This window comes from Narcine bancroftii, chromosome 3 (assembly GCF_036971445.1).
Source record: "Narcine bancroftii isolate sNarBan1 chromosome 3, sNarBan1.hap1, whole genome shotgun sequence".
Taxonomy (NCBI): domain Eukaryota; kingdom Metazoa; phylum Chordata; class Chondrichthyes; order Torpediniformes; family Narcinidae; genus Narcine; species Narcine bancroftii.
This window is the reverse complement of record NC_091471.1, coordinates 4537134-4555454: the sequence shown is the minus strand read 5'-3', so window position 1 is coordinate 4555454 and position 18321 is coordinate 4537134. Positions and strand designations below refer to the sequence as shown.

The 18321-nt window shown below is 48.3% G+C and overlaps 1 protein-coding gene across 4 annotated transcripts in view; it reads left to right on the top strand.

The window, feature by feature from the left end:
- LOC138756947 (rab11 family-interacting protein 1-like) overlaps nucleotides 1–18321 on the top strand; it is a 111939-nt gene that overhangs the window by 17952 nt on the left and 75666 nt on the right. For 3 of the 4 annotated variants that reach the window (XM_069923416.1, XM_069923415.1, XM_069923414.1), the window contains exon 2: nucleotides 17196–17665. In XM_069923416.1, the coding sequence (XP_069779517.1) occupies nucleotides 17196–17665 (470 nt within the window). Of the gene's footprint in view, nucleotides 1–12303; nucleotides 12477–17195; nucleotides 17666–18321 lie in introns of those variants that run through there. The other variant, XM_069923417.1, reaches the window with a different exon arrangement.

The window sequence follows — 18321 nt, the reverse complement described above, 5'->3', positions numbered from 1 at the left end:
ACCTGTCAATTTCTGTCTTAAATACACCCAATGACTGCCGTATTGTATTGAGCAGTACCTTGATGTTACAGATGTCTTGCTTCTAGTTGATGTGGTGGTACATTCTGTGACTTGGGAATTCAGTTTGGGGCCTGCAGACGCTGTCACGGGCGGGAGTAGTTCATTACGTTGCGCTGACACCTGAACTTGTCTTCCAATCGAAGAGACAGTGCCTGGTCCTACCCCACTGTCAGGGGTCGCCGGCCAGGTGAGGATGGGTATCAATCATGCAGGATCAGTCGTGATCTCCCGTGCTATCAGTGCAGGTGCGGTCATCCTCTTCATGGATGCTGCCTGCTTGGTGCTTGGAACGGTGAGCAGTTTTCCTCGTCTGACCTCCCCAGGGTTTCCACTGCTGTTGTGGTTGCTTGTATCACAGTTGCTTACCTTCAAGTGCATAGCTCCATTGGTAGGGGCGCATTGGGGCGCAAGGCTGGGCCACATTGGGGGTCAGGGAGGGGCTGCCTTGGGGTGCGAGGCCGGGCCGCATTGGGGGTCAGGGAGGGGCTGCCTTGGGGCACGAGGCCAGGCTGCATTGGGGGTCAGGGAGGGGCTGCCTTGGGGCGCGAGGCCAGGCCGCATTGGGGCACAGAGAAGGGCTGCATTTGGGACATGGAGAGGAGTGGTGCCAGGGCATGAGGTGGGATTGTATTGGTGCACCAGTAGGAATGGCAGTGGGGCATGGGGAGGAGGCCATTTTGGGGGGGGGGGGGGGGGTGGTCCAAGACTGCTTCACCATTTATCACCAATTTTCGACCACAGCTATTCTCAACAGGGTCAGATGCCTTCCCCTCCCCCCCGCTTCACAGGAGGCCACATCACATTAAAGTAAAAGCCTTGTTTTTCACCTCGCGTAACATAAAATATTTTTTTATGTTCACGTAGTTGGTAGGAGCACTGAAGAAACCAATGAAACTTGACTACTTCACATGGAAGGGAGGCCCATAAACTTTAGGCAGAGACATAAAGGGGACCATAATTTGAGAATGGCTGGTGTACCTCAAAGTCTCCCAAACCTATGTCCTCTTCCATTGACAGGAACCCAGGCAGCTGGTGCGGAGGAATGCCACCACCTGCAGGTTCCCTTCCAAGCCATGCACTTGGACTCACTTCTCTGGTCCTTTGTCACTGAGTCGGGAACTCGTTACCCTAACAGCACCTTCACTGCATGGTAGTTTGTCTCCAGTTTCTCAAGGGCAAGGAGAGGGTTGGTGAGATACAGGAGTCTCACTGGTATTTTGAAAGAGAATAGAAAGCAAATGTGAGCATCTAGTCAGGAGCGCGGATGCAGCAAGGCCTTGGGATGATGTCTGATCTGGGAATGAGCAGCTGGAAGAGTTACCTTCTCTGCAATCAACCTTGTGATGTTCCCAAGAACCACACTGCTGTGTGACTAAGTGGGTGAAACCAAATAACCACCCAGTTCTCAAGAAGAATCTGTCGAAGCTCATTCCGTGTAAAGATTATGCAGGAAATAATCAAGGAAGAGTTGCAATATATTGGCACTTTGAAGTTGATTTCTATTTCTCCAAGAATTCATGGAACCTTGGCCGTGTGGATTCAGAATTGGCTTCCCTGCAGAAAGCAGAGGGTAGTGGCAGATGGAAGGTGTTCTACCTGGAGGTCAGTGACTAGTGGAGGGGCTGCAGGGATCTGCTCTGGAACCCCTGCTCTTTGTGGTCTTTATAAACGATGGAAGGATGGGTTAGTACGTTTGTGGATGAAACAAAAGTTGGAGGTGTGGATAGTGTAGAAATATGTCACGGGATACTACCCAACCAACCAATTTTCCCTTGCAACCGCTGCAACCGTGCCTGCCTGTCCCGCATCGGACTTGTCAGTCACCAACGAGCCTGCAGCAGATGTGGACATACCCCTCCATAAATCTTCGTCCGCGAAGCCAAGCCAAAGAAGAAGAAAATGGAATGTAGAGTTGGGCAGAAAAGTGGCAAATGGAGTTCAATCTGGATAAGTGTGAGGTGATGCATTTTGGAAGGTCAAACCTGAAGGCAAAGTTCATGGTTAATGTGTGGAGGAACAGAGGGACCTTGGGGTGCAAATCCATACATCTCTTAAAGTTGTATCACAGCTGGACAGGGTAGATAAGAAGGCCTATAGGACGCTGGCCTTCATCGTTAGGGAGATTGAGTGCAGGAGCCGCCAGGTCATGATGCAGTTCTATAAAAATCAGGTTAGACCACACGGAATATTATGTTCAGTTCTGGTCACCTGAGTACAGGAAAGATGTGGAAGCTGTGGAGAGGGGGCAGAGGAGATTTACCAGGATGTTGCCTGGATTTAAGTATGTGTCTTATGAGGCAAGGTTAGCGGAGCTGGGACTTTTCTTTCTGGAATGAAGAAGGATGAGAGGAGACCTAACCGAGGTCTGCAAGATTATGAAGGACGTGGATATGATGGATGGCCAACGCCTGTTTCCACCCGAGGCAAAAACAGCAAATGACAGAGGATATCTGTTTAAGTTGAGTCACGGAAAGTTTAGGGGAGACGTTAGGGGAGACAAGAGTTGTGGGGGCCTGGAATGCATTGCCAGGAGTGGTGGTGGAGGCTGGAACAATAGGGACATTTGAAAAACTTAAATAAGCACATGGCTGTAAGAAAAATAGAGGGCCGCCAAGAGACGGTGGTCCGTGCTTGCCCCCGAGAAGGTGGTGCGAGCTGCCTTCTTGAATCGCTGCAATCCTTGAAGTGTGTGTCCACTGTGCTGTTAAGGTGGGTGTTTCAGGATGTTGACCTGGGATGGTGAAGGAACGGCGGTAGATTTCCACCTATGATGGCGGGCGGCTTGGAGAGCAACTTCCAGGGAGGGCGTGGGGGGGTTGGCTATTGTATGTGCTTTTTGCTGCTCACTGGTGAGTTTGGACAGTCTCAGGATTGCATCCTCTGAAGGCTGTACCACATTGTGCAGGCATTCCATTTAGTGTAGTGGTTGACACAACACTGTATCAGTACCAGCAACGCAGGTTCAAATATGGCGCTCTCTGTAAGGAGTTTGTACATTCTCCCTGTGTCTATGTGGGTTTTCCCTGGGTGCTACGGTTTCCTCCCACCATTCAAAACATATGGGTGTGTAGGTTAATAGGGTGCAATTGGGCAACACGGGCTCGTGGGTCGAAAGGACCTGTTAGGGTGTTGTATATCTAAATTTAAACTTAATTTAAATTGCTGCTCCTGTGTGTTGCTGGTGGAGTGAGTGGATGGGTGTGGGTTGCCCTTCTCACTGGTTGAGGAATATTTTGTTCCTCTATTCTTCCAACCAAAGTGTCCTTCAACTGATCTTCAATCTGTGTTCACATGTTACCTAAGATCTCACTCAATGTCCTGACCTTCCATCTGACACCTTATCAAATGTATTTACAAAATCCATATCAAATTACATCGACCTTCTCAATTGGGAATTTCGAGTTTGACAGCACTGAAGCAGCCCCACACGTCTGTGCTAACCACGTTATCTACCTGAGATAGTCCCATTAACCTGCTCTTGGCCCATATCCTTTAAACCTTTCCTATCCATGTCCCTGAAATGTCCTCCAATTGTCCCCACCTCTGCACTGCCTCTGACGAGATCTAAACGTTCGAAACCTCCTCTCCCGTCACCCCCCTGCCCTTTTGAATAAGTTCATTATCTGACTGTACATGTAAAACCAGATGAATGGTGTTTCTCTGTACCACGGTACCCATGCACACAATACACAGCACATGATCACATATATGCACACAGATATAATTTAAAATATATTTTTCAATTTAAATTTATTCACACAGCACGGTAAACGGCCATTTTGGCCCACGAGTCCATGCTGCCCAATTTACACCCAATTAACCTACAGCCCCTGGAACGTTTTGAATGCTGGGAGGAAACCGGAGGCCTCCCCCCCCCCCATGGAAAACCCACGCAGACACCGGGAGGATGTACAGACTCCTTACGGACAGCGTGGGATTCGAAACATGGACCCGGCTGGTGGCGCTGTAACAGCGTTGCGCTAACTGCTACACGAACCGATCCACCCCAGTATTCTTGGATGATTTACTCCAGCCATTCTCATCAGGGACAATACAACTCCTGGAGGCCACAGCACATTTAAGAAGGGCCGTGGACCGAAATCATAAAATGCTTTTTGCAAAACCATTTTTGCAAATGGTTACCACTCAGGAGGGTTCTTGTTGGTTTTCAGAGAGAGATTCCTTTTCCAAGACATCCACAACTGATTCCTTCTCAATCAGTCTTGCTGACAAAACTTGTCCCCTTCAGGGTTCTCCAGATGATCCTCTTTCTTTCAGGTCACCAAAGAGTTCCTTTCAGACAGCCAGTCTTCTCTTTCCAAAGTTTGCCAGCGTGTCCCTCTGAAACCAAAGCCCGTGTCTCTCCTCTCTCTTTCACTCCCTCCCTCTCTGAGAGCAAAGCTGTTCTGCCTCTGCCTGCAACGAACACATGCTCTTCCAGGGAAACTGCTGCCGTATTGTGCTACTTTGTTACCTTTTGCAAAATAGCACTCTGCAAAAGTCCTGCAAAAATTCTGTTTTAAAATATTTGTGTGCAACCTGCTCTAACAATCCTCCCAAACCACCTCTAACGCTCTGTCACAGTCGGGAAGAGTGAAGTACGGAAGAAGCCAACTAAACTTGACGAAGCGAGCCCATAAAATTTGAGCTGCATTGGGGCACAGGGATAACACCATTGGGGCACGAAGAGGAGGCCATTTGGGGGTTTAAGCGCTTCACCATTTATCTCCTGCGGCCAATCACAACAGGGGCCCTCCAGACCCCAGAGGAGCCACAGCACGTTGAAATAAAAGCCTTGTTTTCTTTTCATCTCATGTAACACAATTTTTAAAAAATGTTTATGTAGTCGGTAGAAGTGCAGAAGAAACCACCTAAATTTGACTGCTTTCCAGGGAAACTTTGAGCAGTCCTGGGGTGGGTATAGCCCAGATTTGGTAACAAATTATAACCATGTAACAGGCCATCTCGGCCCTTCTAGTCCTCACCGAACCAACTCCTCTCCTCTCGTCCCACCTACCTGCACCCTGCCCATAACCCTCCATTCCCCTCCTATCCATATGCCTATCCAATTTTTCCTTAAATGAAAAATGGACCCTGCCGCCACTACTTCTCCCGGAAGCTCATTCCACACAGCCACCATTCTCTGAGTGAAGAAGTTTCCCCTCATGTTACTTCTAAACTTTTGCCCCTTAACTCTTGTTTTAGTCTCTCCTACCCTCAAGTTATAGTTCATCAAATTCAACAGCCAGTGGGGAGATGCTATTTCCCAGCTCGGCGGTCCTGATTTTGATGTTCCTTGATGGTAGTGGGCCAAAGATGCTGTGTGCTGGGTGGAAAGGGTCCTCAATAACTCTGGCATCCTGAAGAAGGTGGCCAGTCAAGGAAAGGGAGAGTCTGAAATGTCAGTTATGCATTTTTTACCTTTGCCATGTAAAGGACCTGCTGAGTTTCTCAAGCATTTTGTGTTTTTACTTCAACTACGGTGTCTACAGATTTTTGTGCTTCGGGGACTCTGCCCGTTCCTTTGGGTCCCTGATAAAAGTTTTCGGCCCAAAGCGTCACCTGTCTATTGCTCATGGCAGAGGCTCACTCAGTCCCTCGAGTACTTTGTGGGACAATCAAAAAGTTAAAAGTTTTTGTTAAAGGGAAAACACGTGACTCTCTGAATGCTCGTTCCACATCCTTAGCCCTGCAGTTCTGCATTTCCTCAGATCGGCTCACTGCTTTATGTACAACTTCACCACTAATCGGTTATCCGATTAAGAGTACACTGTTTTCTTTCTTCGTGTGTTTTGAACTGCAGTTAAGGTTCCTTCTCATCCAATGGGGCCTTTCCTGAATCTAAGGCTCTTTGGATAATCACAACAGCTGTACTGGCATGTAGAGTAATGTACCCAAAGAATCTATCCATTTAATCTTTACTGATATTAATTTCTTAGCCTTTTGATTCTGGGCATTTTCTTTCTGTGGATAGATGAGAAATATTTCATAGACCATCACAGCACAAAAAACAAGCTCTTTGTCTCTGCGTTCAACCATTATTCAGCTGAGTCCCACTGACCTACATCCAGTCCATAGCCCTCCGTACCCCTCCCATCCATGGACCTGTCCAAATTTCTCTTAGATATTAAAATTGAGCCCGCATTCACCACTTCAACTGGCAGCTCGTTCCACACCCCCACCGCTCTCTGTGTGAAGAAGTTCTCCCCCCCCCCCCAAGACCATTCTCTTTCCACTCACAACCCACTTTAAATAATCCCTATGCCATCAGGGCTCTGTGATTAGTAAGGGATTGCTTAAGGTGGGATGTGGGTGAGAAGGAAAGATTAAGAACCACTGCTCTAGACCCAATTGTAACTGAAATATTTTGCTTGAGAAAACTTGTCACTGGTCCATTTCCTTTGGAGTTATGAAAGTCCGGGCAACATCCTAGTAAATCTTCTCTGCACTCTTCCAATCTTATTGATATCTTTCCTTGTTGTTAGGTGACCAAAACTGCACACAATACTGTTGTACGTGTATTTTTTAATTCTGTAATTAATAGACAATAGACAGTAGGTGCTGGAGTCGGCCAATAGGCCCGTCGAGCCAGCACCACCATTTTTCAGATCATGGCTGATCATTCTCTGTCAATATCCATTCCCAGCCTTATCCCCATCACCCTTAACTCCCTTGCCCACAAGAGCCTCATCCAACTCTCTCTTAAATCTATCCAATGAATCCGCCCCCACTCCTCTCTGCAGCAAAGCATTCCTCAGACACTTCTCTGGGTAAAAAGAATTCTCCTCATCTCTGTCCTAAAGAGCCTTCCCTGTAATCTTAAACTATGCCCTCTAGTCCTAGTCTCCCAACATTGGGGACATGTAATCTAAATTCACCCTGTCTAACCCCTTGATAATCTTATGTACCTCAATCATGTCTCCCCTCATCCTCCTAAACTCCATCTCCTATAAGTCCAGTCTTTCTAACCTATCCGTGTATGACAATCCTGCCATCCCAGGAACTAACCTTGTAAGCCTGCACTGCACTCCCTCTATAGCAAGTATGTCCTTTCTTAAATATGGGGACCAGAACTGGACATAGGAACATAGGAAGTAGGAACAGGAGGAGGCCAAAAATGGCCCATCGAGCCTGCTCCGCCATTCAATACGATCATGGCTGATCTAATTTAGGACCTAACTCCACCTACCCGCCTTCTCCCCATATCCCCTAATTCCTCTAATATGTAAAAATTTATCTAACCAAATTTTAAATATGTTTAATGAGGCAGCCTCAACCACTTCCCTGGTTAGAGAATTCCAAACATTCACTACTCTCTGGGAAAAACTATTTTTCCTCATCTCTGTCCTAAATCTACTCCCCCGAATCTTGAGACTGTGTCCTCTCGTTTTAGTTTTCCCGGCCAGCTCAAAAAACCTTCCTACATCTATCGAATCCACACCCTTCATAATCCTATATGTTTCTATAAGGTCTCCTCTCATTCTGCTGAACTCGAGCGAATACAATCCTAGATGATTTAATCTTTCATCCTAAGTCAACCCCTTCATCCCAGGGATCAACCTAGTAAACCTCCTCTGGACCGTCTCCAAAGCCAGTCCCTCAAATATGGAGACCAGAACTGGACACAGCACTCCAGGTGCGGTCTCACCAGTACCTTATACAGTTGCAACATGACCTCCCTACTCCTGAATTCAATTCCTCTAGCGATGAAGGCCAACATTCCATTTGCCTTCTTAATAACCTGCTGTACCTGCAACCTAACATTTTGCGATTCATGCACAAGCCCTCCCAAGTCCCTCTGCACAACCGCATGCTGTAGTTTTTCACCCTTTAAATAATATTCAGCTCTTTTATTTTTCTTGCTAAAGTGGATAACCTCACACTTACTAACATTGTACTCCATCTGCCAGACCTTTGCCCACTCATCCAGCTTAACTCTATCCCTCTGCAGACTCTCCACGTCCTCATTACAATTTGCTCTTCCACTCAATTTGGTGCCATCCGCAAACTTGGCTACACCACATTTTGTCCCCTCCTCCAAGTCATCAATGTAAATGATGAACAGTTGTGGGCCTAACACTGACCCCTGCGGCACCCCACTTCCCACTCTCTGCCCTTCCAGTCTGCCGGGACCTGCCCAGAATCCAAGGAATTTTGGTCTATGACCACCAATGCATCAACTATAACTTCTGCCATTTCCTTCAGAACCCTTGGATGCATCTTATCAGGACCAGGTGATTTGTCTGGCTTTAGTCCCATTAGTTTCTCCATCACTACTTCCTTTGTAACAACTATTTTATCAAGGCCCTCCCCAACATTCACATCCTTAACTCCACACTTGGGCATGCTGGACGTGTCTTCCACCGTGAAGACTGACACAAAATATTTGTTCAATGCCTCAGCTTTTTCCTCATTTTTTGCTACAAGTTTTCCTTTCTCATCCTCCGAGGGTCCTATGTTAACTCTGGCCACCCTCTTCCGTTTTATATCTTTATAAACTTTTTTGCTTTCTGTTTTTATATTTTATGCCAATTGATTTTCATAATCCTTTTTCCCATTTCTTATTACCCGCTTTGTAACCCCTTGTTGTCTCTTAAAGTTATCCCAATCTTCCAGTTTCCCACTGCTCTTTGCAGCTTTGTACACCTGCGCCTTCAATTTTATACTCTCCTTTATTTCCTTTGTTAACCACGGTTGATTTTTCCCTCCCTTGCTGCCCCTTTTTCCTGACCGGAATGTATTTTTGTTGAGCATGACAAAATATTTCTTTGAAAATCTTCCACTGTTCCTCAACTGTTTCATCAATGAGCCTGTGCTCCCAGTCCACTCTGCCCAATTCCTCCCTCATCCTATGGTAGTCACCCCTGTTTAAGGATAATATATTAGCTTTAGGTCTAACTCTTTCCCCTTCCATCTGAATGAGAAATTCAATCCTACTATGATCGCTATTTCCCAGATGCTCTCTGACTATTACATCATTTACTCTCCCTATCTCATTGCACAACACGAGATCCAGGAGAGCATTTTCTCTTGTGGGTTCCTTAACCTGCTGCTCAAGAAAGCTATCGTGGATGCATTCTATGAAGTCTTCTTCCAGACTCCCACGACCAACTTGATTTTCCCAATCTATGTGGAAGTTAAAGTCCCCCATGACGACTGCCGTATCATTATTACATGCCTCACTTATCTCTCTATTTATTTCCTGTGCCACTAAACTATTGTTATTTGGTGGGCGATAGATAACACCCACCAATAATTTTTTCCCTTTGTTATTCTTTATCTCTACCCAAATGGACTCAACATTATGCTCTTTAGATCTTATATCATCCCTCACTACTGCCTGGAGCTCCTCTTTGATTAAGAGTGCAACTCCACCTCCCTTACCATCCTGTCTATCTCTTTGCACCACCTGATACCCTTGAAAGTTTAATTCCCATTTAGGGTCACCTTGTAGCCATGTTTCCGTGATGGCGACCAGTCATAGGCATGGGGACCGATTTGGGCCTCAAGTTTACTAACCTTATTCCTAATACTGCGGGTATTCAGATAAAGTGCCCTCATGCTCTTTGTCCTTTTAATATCTAGTGACTTCTGTAACCTTTTCTTTTGATTTTTCTGCCCACTATTTTTCTTTGTAATTTTCTTAACCCGAAAACTCACTGCTCCATCTGACTTTTTACTTTCTCCTCCCAACATTACTTTTCCTAGTTTACTTTTCCTGGCCATTACTTTATCTTCCCTCTCCTTTTCCCTGTCACTTAGGTGATACTCCAGGTGAGGTCTCACCAGGGCCCTGTACAACTGCAGGAGGGCTTCTCTACTCCTATACTCCAATCCCCTGTTTATGAAAGCCAACATACCATTCGCCCTCTTCACCACTTGCTGAACCTGACGCTAATTTTCAATGACGGGTGAACGAGTCCACCCAGATCCCTTTGCACGACCCCACTCCCCAGCTTGACTCCATTTAAATAATATTCTGCTCTCTTATTACTGCCTCCAAAATGGAGAACCTCACATTTGCTCACATTGAACTTCATCTTCCATTCCTCCGCCCACTCCCCCAACCTGTCCAAGTCCCTCTGCATTTTCCTGACATCCTCCTCACTCTTTCCACTGCCACTCAGTTTAGTGTCATCTGCAAATATGCTCATGTTGTTCATCATCCCTTCATCCAAATCATTTACATAGATGATGAACAACTGAGGACCCAACACCAATCCCTGTGGGACCCCACTCGTCACATCCTGAAAATGACCCGGTTATCCCAACTTTGTTTCCTTTTTCTTAACCAATTTTCTATCCATGTCAGCACCTTCCCCCCAATACCATGCTCCTTGATTTTTCCTACTGTGTGGGACCTTATCAAAGGCTTTCTGGAAGTCCAGGTGCACCACATCCACTGGCTCTCCCAAGTCCACCCTCTTTGTCATATCTTCAAAAAATTCCGGAAGGTTAGTCAAGGATGACTTTCCCTTAAGGAATCCACTGGTACATGGCACCGATACTATTATTTCTGCCCAAGTGCTTTGCTACTTCTCCTTTTATGATGGATTCCAATATCTTCCCCACCACTGACGTCAGGCTGACCGGTCTATAATTTCTCTCCCTCCCTTCTTAAAAAGTGCCACTACATCAGCCACTCTCCAATCCACAGGCACCTCCCCTGAATCTATGGAACTTTGGAAAATGCCGACCAGTGCCTTCACAATTTCCAGAGCAACCTTTCTAAGCACCTTGGGATGCAGCCCATCAGGCCCTGGGAACTTATCACCCCTCAGTCCTAAAAATTTACCCACAACCACCTGCTTCTGGATCTGGATATCCATCAGATTCCCCCATTTCCTCAGGAAATTCCACCCAGTCCCAAGATACTGCATGACCTCTCCACCCTATCTGACCAGAACCTAGACCCTCCTTGGTGAAGACAGATGCAAAGTATCTGCATTTATTTTAAATTTTTGAAATAAACTGTTAAAAAAAGTCACTGGGTATATTCAAGGCAGAGATTGAGAGGTTCTTGATTAGCCAGGGCATCAAAGGTTATGGGGAGAAGGCCGGGCAGTGGGGCTGAGTGGGGAAATGGATTGAATGGCAGGGCAGACTCAATGGGCTGAATGGCCCTATTTCTGCTCCTATTGTCATAAGCCAGGAAGTTGAATGTGGTTGAAGAGTTGCTGAAATCAACCTGCCTTTTAAAGAAGATAATGTGCCATTACAAAGGGGTTTGACTTGAGCAAGATTACTTAGCTTTACGCCATCCTTTGTTGCAATGTTTTCCAACCTTCTTTGGGGCTTGCTGCAGTGGGAAGAGGGTGGGTGATGTGTTTGACGCTGGCTTCCTGCCTTGGAGGCATTCCATCCTCCTTAGCAAGATGTTTACAAGGTTCCTCACACCACGTCCTGTGGAGAAACTTGTGGTTCAGTGTTCTCCACCCCTTTGCAACACCGAAGGAGATCATTGGGTTCACATGAGTTCCGCATTTCATCCCTTCCAAGTCGACTAGTCGATTCGGTTCCTTTCCCTTTCCCTGTGTTTTGCCCCGTCCCTGCAGAGGAGTCCCAGACACCGGCAGCACTTGATCCATGAGGAATGTGGCCAGCTTCCACTGGGAGGGGAGGGAATAACAGCAGTGAGATCCTTGCTCATATGGTCTCCCAGCATTTGACAGGGAAGGGTGGAGCTCGTTCCTTATCTCTTGCTGCCTAAACTGCTCCAAGGCCCCGATGCAGACTCAGGGCTGAGCTATTGGCCAATTTCAGACTGTCTACCAATCCCTATGGAGTCTTGGGTAATCGACTTGGCAGGCGTTGCTGGCAGGGAGTTTGCTAACAGTTCATCTCAGCCTGAAGCCGTCGTTTCCCACTGCTTTCCTTGGGTTACTTGCTCCCTCTGTCACTGCGCCCACCACCCCCCCAATCCTGCCACCAGCGAGATGTTGGATGCCCTCTGAGCTTTCTGTGTATCACTGCTTGGGTGCGGGCGTGGCAGGACCTCAGAGTTACCACCTGATCCATTGCTTGCAGGATTACTCAGCTCTGCCTGTGGCTGAGCACACGTGCACTCCGCTGCTGCATTGCTGTTTTAAAAAAACCAAAGCCAGCTCTCAGCGACACGAGGCACCGCTCCCAGCTGACACCCGATTCCTTTATTGCCACGTAATAGTACACAGCATGTAATATTACACAAAATTGTCTTCTGCCTGTCGTAATGCAGAGACACCATCGGTATCACCCGGTGCCTCCTACAGAGCAGGAGAAAGAGAAGCAAAAGAGACACCAGATGTTTTAAGTGCCGGGCCCCTGCCTTGAGGCCGGCTCGATCCGCGGAGAAAAACCAGAACTTGCCTCATTATGGAGCAGCCCTAAAAGGCTCTGGGAACGCAGAGCGGTTTCAGCTGTGCGGGGGATTAGGGGTAACAAAGACGGCGATTGATCGTTCTTCCAGCTTCCCCTCTGGCTCATCACTCTTGCATCCATCAGACTACCCGGCTCTGCTCCACCATCTCCACTCCTCAGCTTCTGCCCTCCTCCCTCCCGGGCCGTGGAGCTCAGCACAATGGTCCCTTCGCCCTCTGGCCCTGGCAGCAAGGTGGGATCCAACTCTCCTTGCCCCTGCTGGGCCTCCAGCTCCCCGCTGTCCTCCTGCATCTCGGTTTCGGTGGCCCTGGTGAAAGAGCGAGGGGCGGAGGGGGAAACAGGAAGAGGGCACTTCCGGAGGGTGGGGGGAGCAGGAGGGAGCCCTCACCCCAGCACCAGTCCCCGTGGGAGCCCTGGTGGTGGTGGCTCCTGGGTCGCCGTCAGCCCACCCCTAGCCAGCAGCAGCACATTTATGATGCGTGGCAGAGCGCTGCACTCCACCGCTGACACTAGGTTGAAGAGGGATTGGAGTCGGCGCCTTGGAGCCGCTCGTGGAGCATTTATGATGGTGGAGAGGTGAAGGTTAGCAGTGAGGAAGTTGTGGTTGGTGTGTGGGAGAGGGGGGATGGGAGCTGCTCTGCTCAAGATGAGGAAAAGGTCCAGAAGGCGGTAAAACATCACACAAACTCCCCTCCCCTCTCCTTCCATCTCTGTTGCCCAGGAAAGGCAGCTGATATGAAAGAAGCGCCCATCACATCCCGGACATACTCTCTTCTCCCTCCTGCTCCCATGTTGCCTTTACGCAGGGCATGATTCAGTCATGGGGCGGGGGGGGGGGGGGGGGGTGGAGAACATTGCCGAAACCACATGAACATTTTAGCCAAGAGCTCCAAGGGACTGATGATAAGAACGGTCCAGCCTCTCATGGGGATGCGAGAGGCCTGGTGAATGTCACCCATGTTATCAGCAGGAAACAGAGGCTGAGTTGGCCAGATTCCTCTGATCTGACACCACTTCAGCGGCACATGGCAAGAGCATCCGCACGCAGCGCAGGCAGGCCCGGGGGGTGGGGTGGGGGGGGGGGGAAGGTCAAGGGTTGGGCATGGCGACAAGCTGTAATCATCTCTGCTCTGGATCGCTATCCTACCTGTGGTAACGACATGACCTGTCCCAGAGGGTCTGACCCCCAGTAGCAGTGATTGTGATCCCTGACCTGGAGTGGGGGGGGGGTTAGTGTGTGTGACCACCCACCCTTCCTGTGGGCAACTTTTTCCCTCTTGATTTTATAGAAGGTTCCCCTTCTAACAGGTGGAGAGAGGTGGGAAGGTGGTAGAGAAAGAGTTGAAGTAATCAGGGGAGAGAGAGCAGAGACCTCTCCCCCTATCACTGGACAGCATGGTTAGTTCAACTCTGTGACACTGCCTTGATACCTTGATGAAGGGTTCAAAGGCCTGGATAGAGGGGACTTGGAGAAGATGGTTCAGCAGTGGGAGAGTCTAAGACTGGAGGACACAGATTCAGAATAAATTATGTCCCTTTAGAATAGAAATGAGGCAAAATTTCTTCAGCCAGCGGGTGGTGAATCTGTGGAATTTGTTGCCAAAGGCCATTGTTGTAGCCAGATCATTGGGTGTATTTAAAATGGAGATTGGTAGGTCTTACAGACCATAGACTGTAAGACACAGAAGCAAAACAGGCTGATCCATTTCCCCACACGGCCCCACTGCCCGGCCTTCTCCCCATAACCTTTGATGCCCTGGCTAATCAAGAACCTGTCAATCTCTTCCTTAAATACACCCAATGACCCGGCCTCCACAACCTCCTGTGGCAACAAATTCCACAGATCCACCACCCTCTGGCTAAAGAAAATCCTCCACGTCTCTCTTCTAAGTGGACGCCCTTCAATCCTGAATTAATACCCTCTTGTCCTAGGCTCTCCCACCGTGGGAAACAATCTTTCTACATCTACTCCGTCCACGCCTTTCAACATTCAAAATATTTCAATGAGATCCCCCCTCATTCTCCTAAATTCCAACGAGCACAGGCCAAGAGCTGTCAAACGCTCCTCATATGATAACCCTTTCATTCCTGGATTCATCTTTGTGAACCTCCTCTGCATAAAGGTTAGGGGGGGAAGCCAGGAGAATAAGACTGAAAGCCATCATTTGAATGGTGGAGCAGAGTTGATGGGCAGAATGGCCTAATTCACCCCAATTAACCTACAACCAATTAACCAGAATGGCCCAAATTCAACAAACAATTAACCAGAATGGCCCGAATTCACCCCAATTAACCTACAACCCCTGATACATTTTGAAGGGTGGGAGGAAACTGGAGCACTCGGAGGAAACCCACACAGATATGGGGAGAACAAACAAACTCCTTACAGACAGCATGGGATTCGAACCTGAGTTGCTAGCGCTGCAACAGTGTCGCAATAACCACTACCCATCGCTCGACATCCTCCTACAATAAATGACAACCTCCAAGATTATGACGGCCAGCACCTGTTTCCCGGGGCAGGATCAGCAAACACCAGAGGACGAGTGTACAACGTGAAGGGAGGGAAATTTTGGGAAGACATTGGATTAAGGTTTTTTTACACAGAGAGCTGTGGGGGCCTGGAATGCCTTGGAGGCTGGAACATTAGGGGCATTTCAGAGACTCTTGGACAGGCACATGGATGGAAAGAAAATAGAGGGTTACGGGGTGGGGTTAATTTTTAGGTGTATATATAAGTTGGCACCACATCATGGGCTGAAGGCCCTGTGCTATGCCATAATATTTTATGATCCCCTATTTCTGAGTTGCTCTGTGTGTTTAACTTTTCCCTATCAATTTGCTGAATTCTCTTCTTTTTTCTCTCTCATGTTCAAATGTGATGCTTTTATTGGTAGCCTATAAACCTTTACCTTTTGTCTAACACTACATTTAACCTCCCTTCATGACCACAGTGAGACCCCATGTACTGTTGGTCTCTTTCAAACCTGAAGACTACACCGTCAACAATGCAGTGGAGGGGATATGGAGGGATATCTATAAAGTGCAGGCAGCAGAGGTTTAATTTGGACACAGGCACATGGGTCGAAGGACGTGATCCTGTACTGTTTCTGTGTTTTACGTTGTCCCATGTGGCAGTGTTGGCGTGAATTGTGTGCCTGGATTGGACTTGAATCTTAGACCATAGAACACTGAGCATCCCAACAAGACCACACGTAAATTGGAGGAACAACACTTAATTTTTCCGTCTGGGCACCCTCCAGCCGGATGGTATCAACATCGACTTCTCTGGATTCTGCCGGTCTGCTCTCCATTCTCCCTTCCTTCCCCTCCCTCTGTCTTCTTTCCCTCAGCTCTCCACCACCCTTCCCTCTCTGTTCTCCGAGCCGCCCCTCCTCCCCCTGTTTGCTGCTGTTCCCTCCCTCCCTTCTCCATCTATTGCCTCCTGCCTGTGTGACTGCGCACCCCCTATCATTTTTCCATACCTTGATGAAGGGCTCAAGCCCAAGATGTTGGTTGGGTACCTTTATCCTGGCCTCATAAAGAACAGATCTTCCTTGACTTACGATGGCCTGACATAATATTTTTTCTTGGTACGATGGTGATGGGCATTTTAATGAAAATACCTGAATGTAGACACTTGGTTCTGTAGTTTCATAATTCGCTGCACGGTGGTGTTGGGGTGACCTGTCGTTATTGGTGATGTACAAAAAATAGGTTTTTTTAAGTGTGGATAGAAGTATATAAAATTGAGGGGGATAGATCAATTAGATGTGAATAGGCTCTTCCCCTTGGAGGGTTGGGGAGATGGGAACGAGGAGTCATAAGTTGAGGGTTAGGGGGCAAAAGTTTAGAAGTAACATGAGAGGGAACTTCTTCACTCAGAGAGTGAATGACCTTCCGGAAGAGGTGGTTGTAGCAGGGACAATTCTATCATTTAAGAGGAGATTGGATGAGTACATGGATATGATGGGATTGGAGAGTTATGGGCAGGGAGCGGGTAGGTGGAACTAGTGGAGTTCACTTAAATCGGTATGGACTAGAGGGGCTGAGATGCCCTCTTTCTGTACTGTAATTATTATATATGGTTATGTAGTGGTAGCTACCAACTCTTAAACACACCACAGGACACTGAGGGGTTTCAGTTGAACTGATTTATTTGAACTTCCTTGACCCTCTGAGATTCAGGGCTTAGTTCATGATTTGGCTGAAACCAAAGAGGCTTCTCCCAAAATAAAGTCAAACCTTGATGAAGGGCTCAAGTCCTAAAGGTTGGTTCTGGACCTTTATCTTCGTTACATAAAGGACACTCTGTGGCCAGCTGAGTTTCTCTAGTATTGTGTTAGTGTGGTTTTTTAAGGGCAGCGTGAGCTCTGCCCCGTGTGGGGGGTGATGTCATCCCATTTGCCCGAGGCGCGCGCTGAGACGTGAGCCACGAGGCACTGAGATACCCCCAACAGCGCCATCTTCCCACAGCTGCCCCGCCGGCATGGCGATACAAGTGGGGGCCGGTTCGCCGTGAGAGATCTGCGGTGCAGTATTCTTTATCGGCTTACGATTTTCCCACCTACGATGGGTTTATCGGAATGTAACTCCATCGTACGTCGAGGAGCATCTGTGCACTGTTTGACCTGCTGGATTTCTCCAGTACAGGGTCTGCGGACTTTTGTGTTTTACTTCTGACTGCAGGGATGGTGTGGGACAAACCATACTCTTCCTGGCCTCCATTGTCTCGTATTCTCCCTAAGTCATGACCTGATCTTCTTTATCCTCAGATGGTACAAGCTGTCCTCCAAGTCCGGCCAAAAGGAGAAGGAACGAGGGGAGATCCAAGTCAGTATACGGTTTGTCCGCAACAACCTGACGGCCAGCATGTTTGACCTGTCCTCGAAGGAGAAGCACCGCTCGGCGCTGGACAAGCTGAAGGACAAGGTGAAAGGCAAGAAGAAACAGGACAGGCTGGTGGCCGAGTCTGCCTCGGCCATCGTCTCCAGCAGCGTGGGGCAGATAACCAGTGACGAGGAGCTCAGCGAGAGGGGGACACCGGAGAAGAAGCCCAAGAGGAGCTTCTTCTCAAAGCCTAAGCTTCACCGCTCATCGCTGACCAAGTCCAACTCCTCGCTCAGCTCCCAGCACAGTGTGCGGTCCTTGGAGAGTGTCGACAGCAGTACTGGGGTTGCAAGCTTGGGGTCTCCAAAGGCCATGGCAGCTCCTGCTGACTGGCAGCATCTGCCCAGCGAATCGGGTAAGGAGCCTGTGTCCTGGTGACATTTAGGGTCAACCTGTTGAGCCTGGTCTGTACTTGAGGTTGGAGACCCAGGAAACTAAAGGTGGTGAATCCCAGGGCACAAAGTGCAGCTCCCTTCGCACCGTCCCATCACACACTCCCGGGGTCAGACACCGAGTGAAGTTCTCTCCACACCGTCCTTTCACTCACTCCCAGGGTCAGACACAAAGTGAAGCTCCCTCCACACCATCCCATCACACACTCCCAGGGTCAGACACAGAGTGAAGCTCCCTCCACACCGTCCTTTCACTCACTCCCGGGGTCAGACACAGAGTGAAGCTCCCTCCACACCATCCCATCACACACTCCCAGGGTCAGACACGGAGTGAGGCTGCTTCCACGCCGTCCCATCTCACACTCCCGGGATCAGACACAGAAGGCTTCCTCTGCAGGTATTGCATCTCACCTCTGTATGGATTCAAAAACCAGTATATCTTTCCTCAAGTAAGGAGACTAAAACTGCACACATTACTCCAGGTCCGACCAGTTGCGACAGAGTCCCCTGCTCTTAAATTCAATCCCTCCAGCAATGAAGGACAACTCTCCATTTACGTTATTGATGACCTGTTGTACCTGCAAACCAGCCTTTTTCAATTCATGCACAAGCTCTCCCA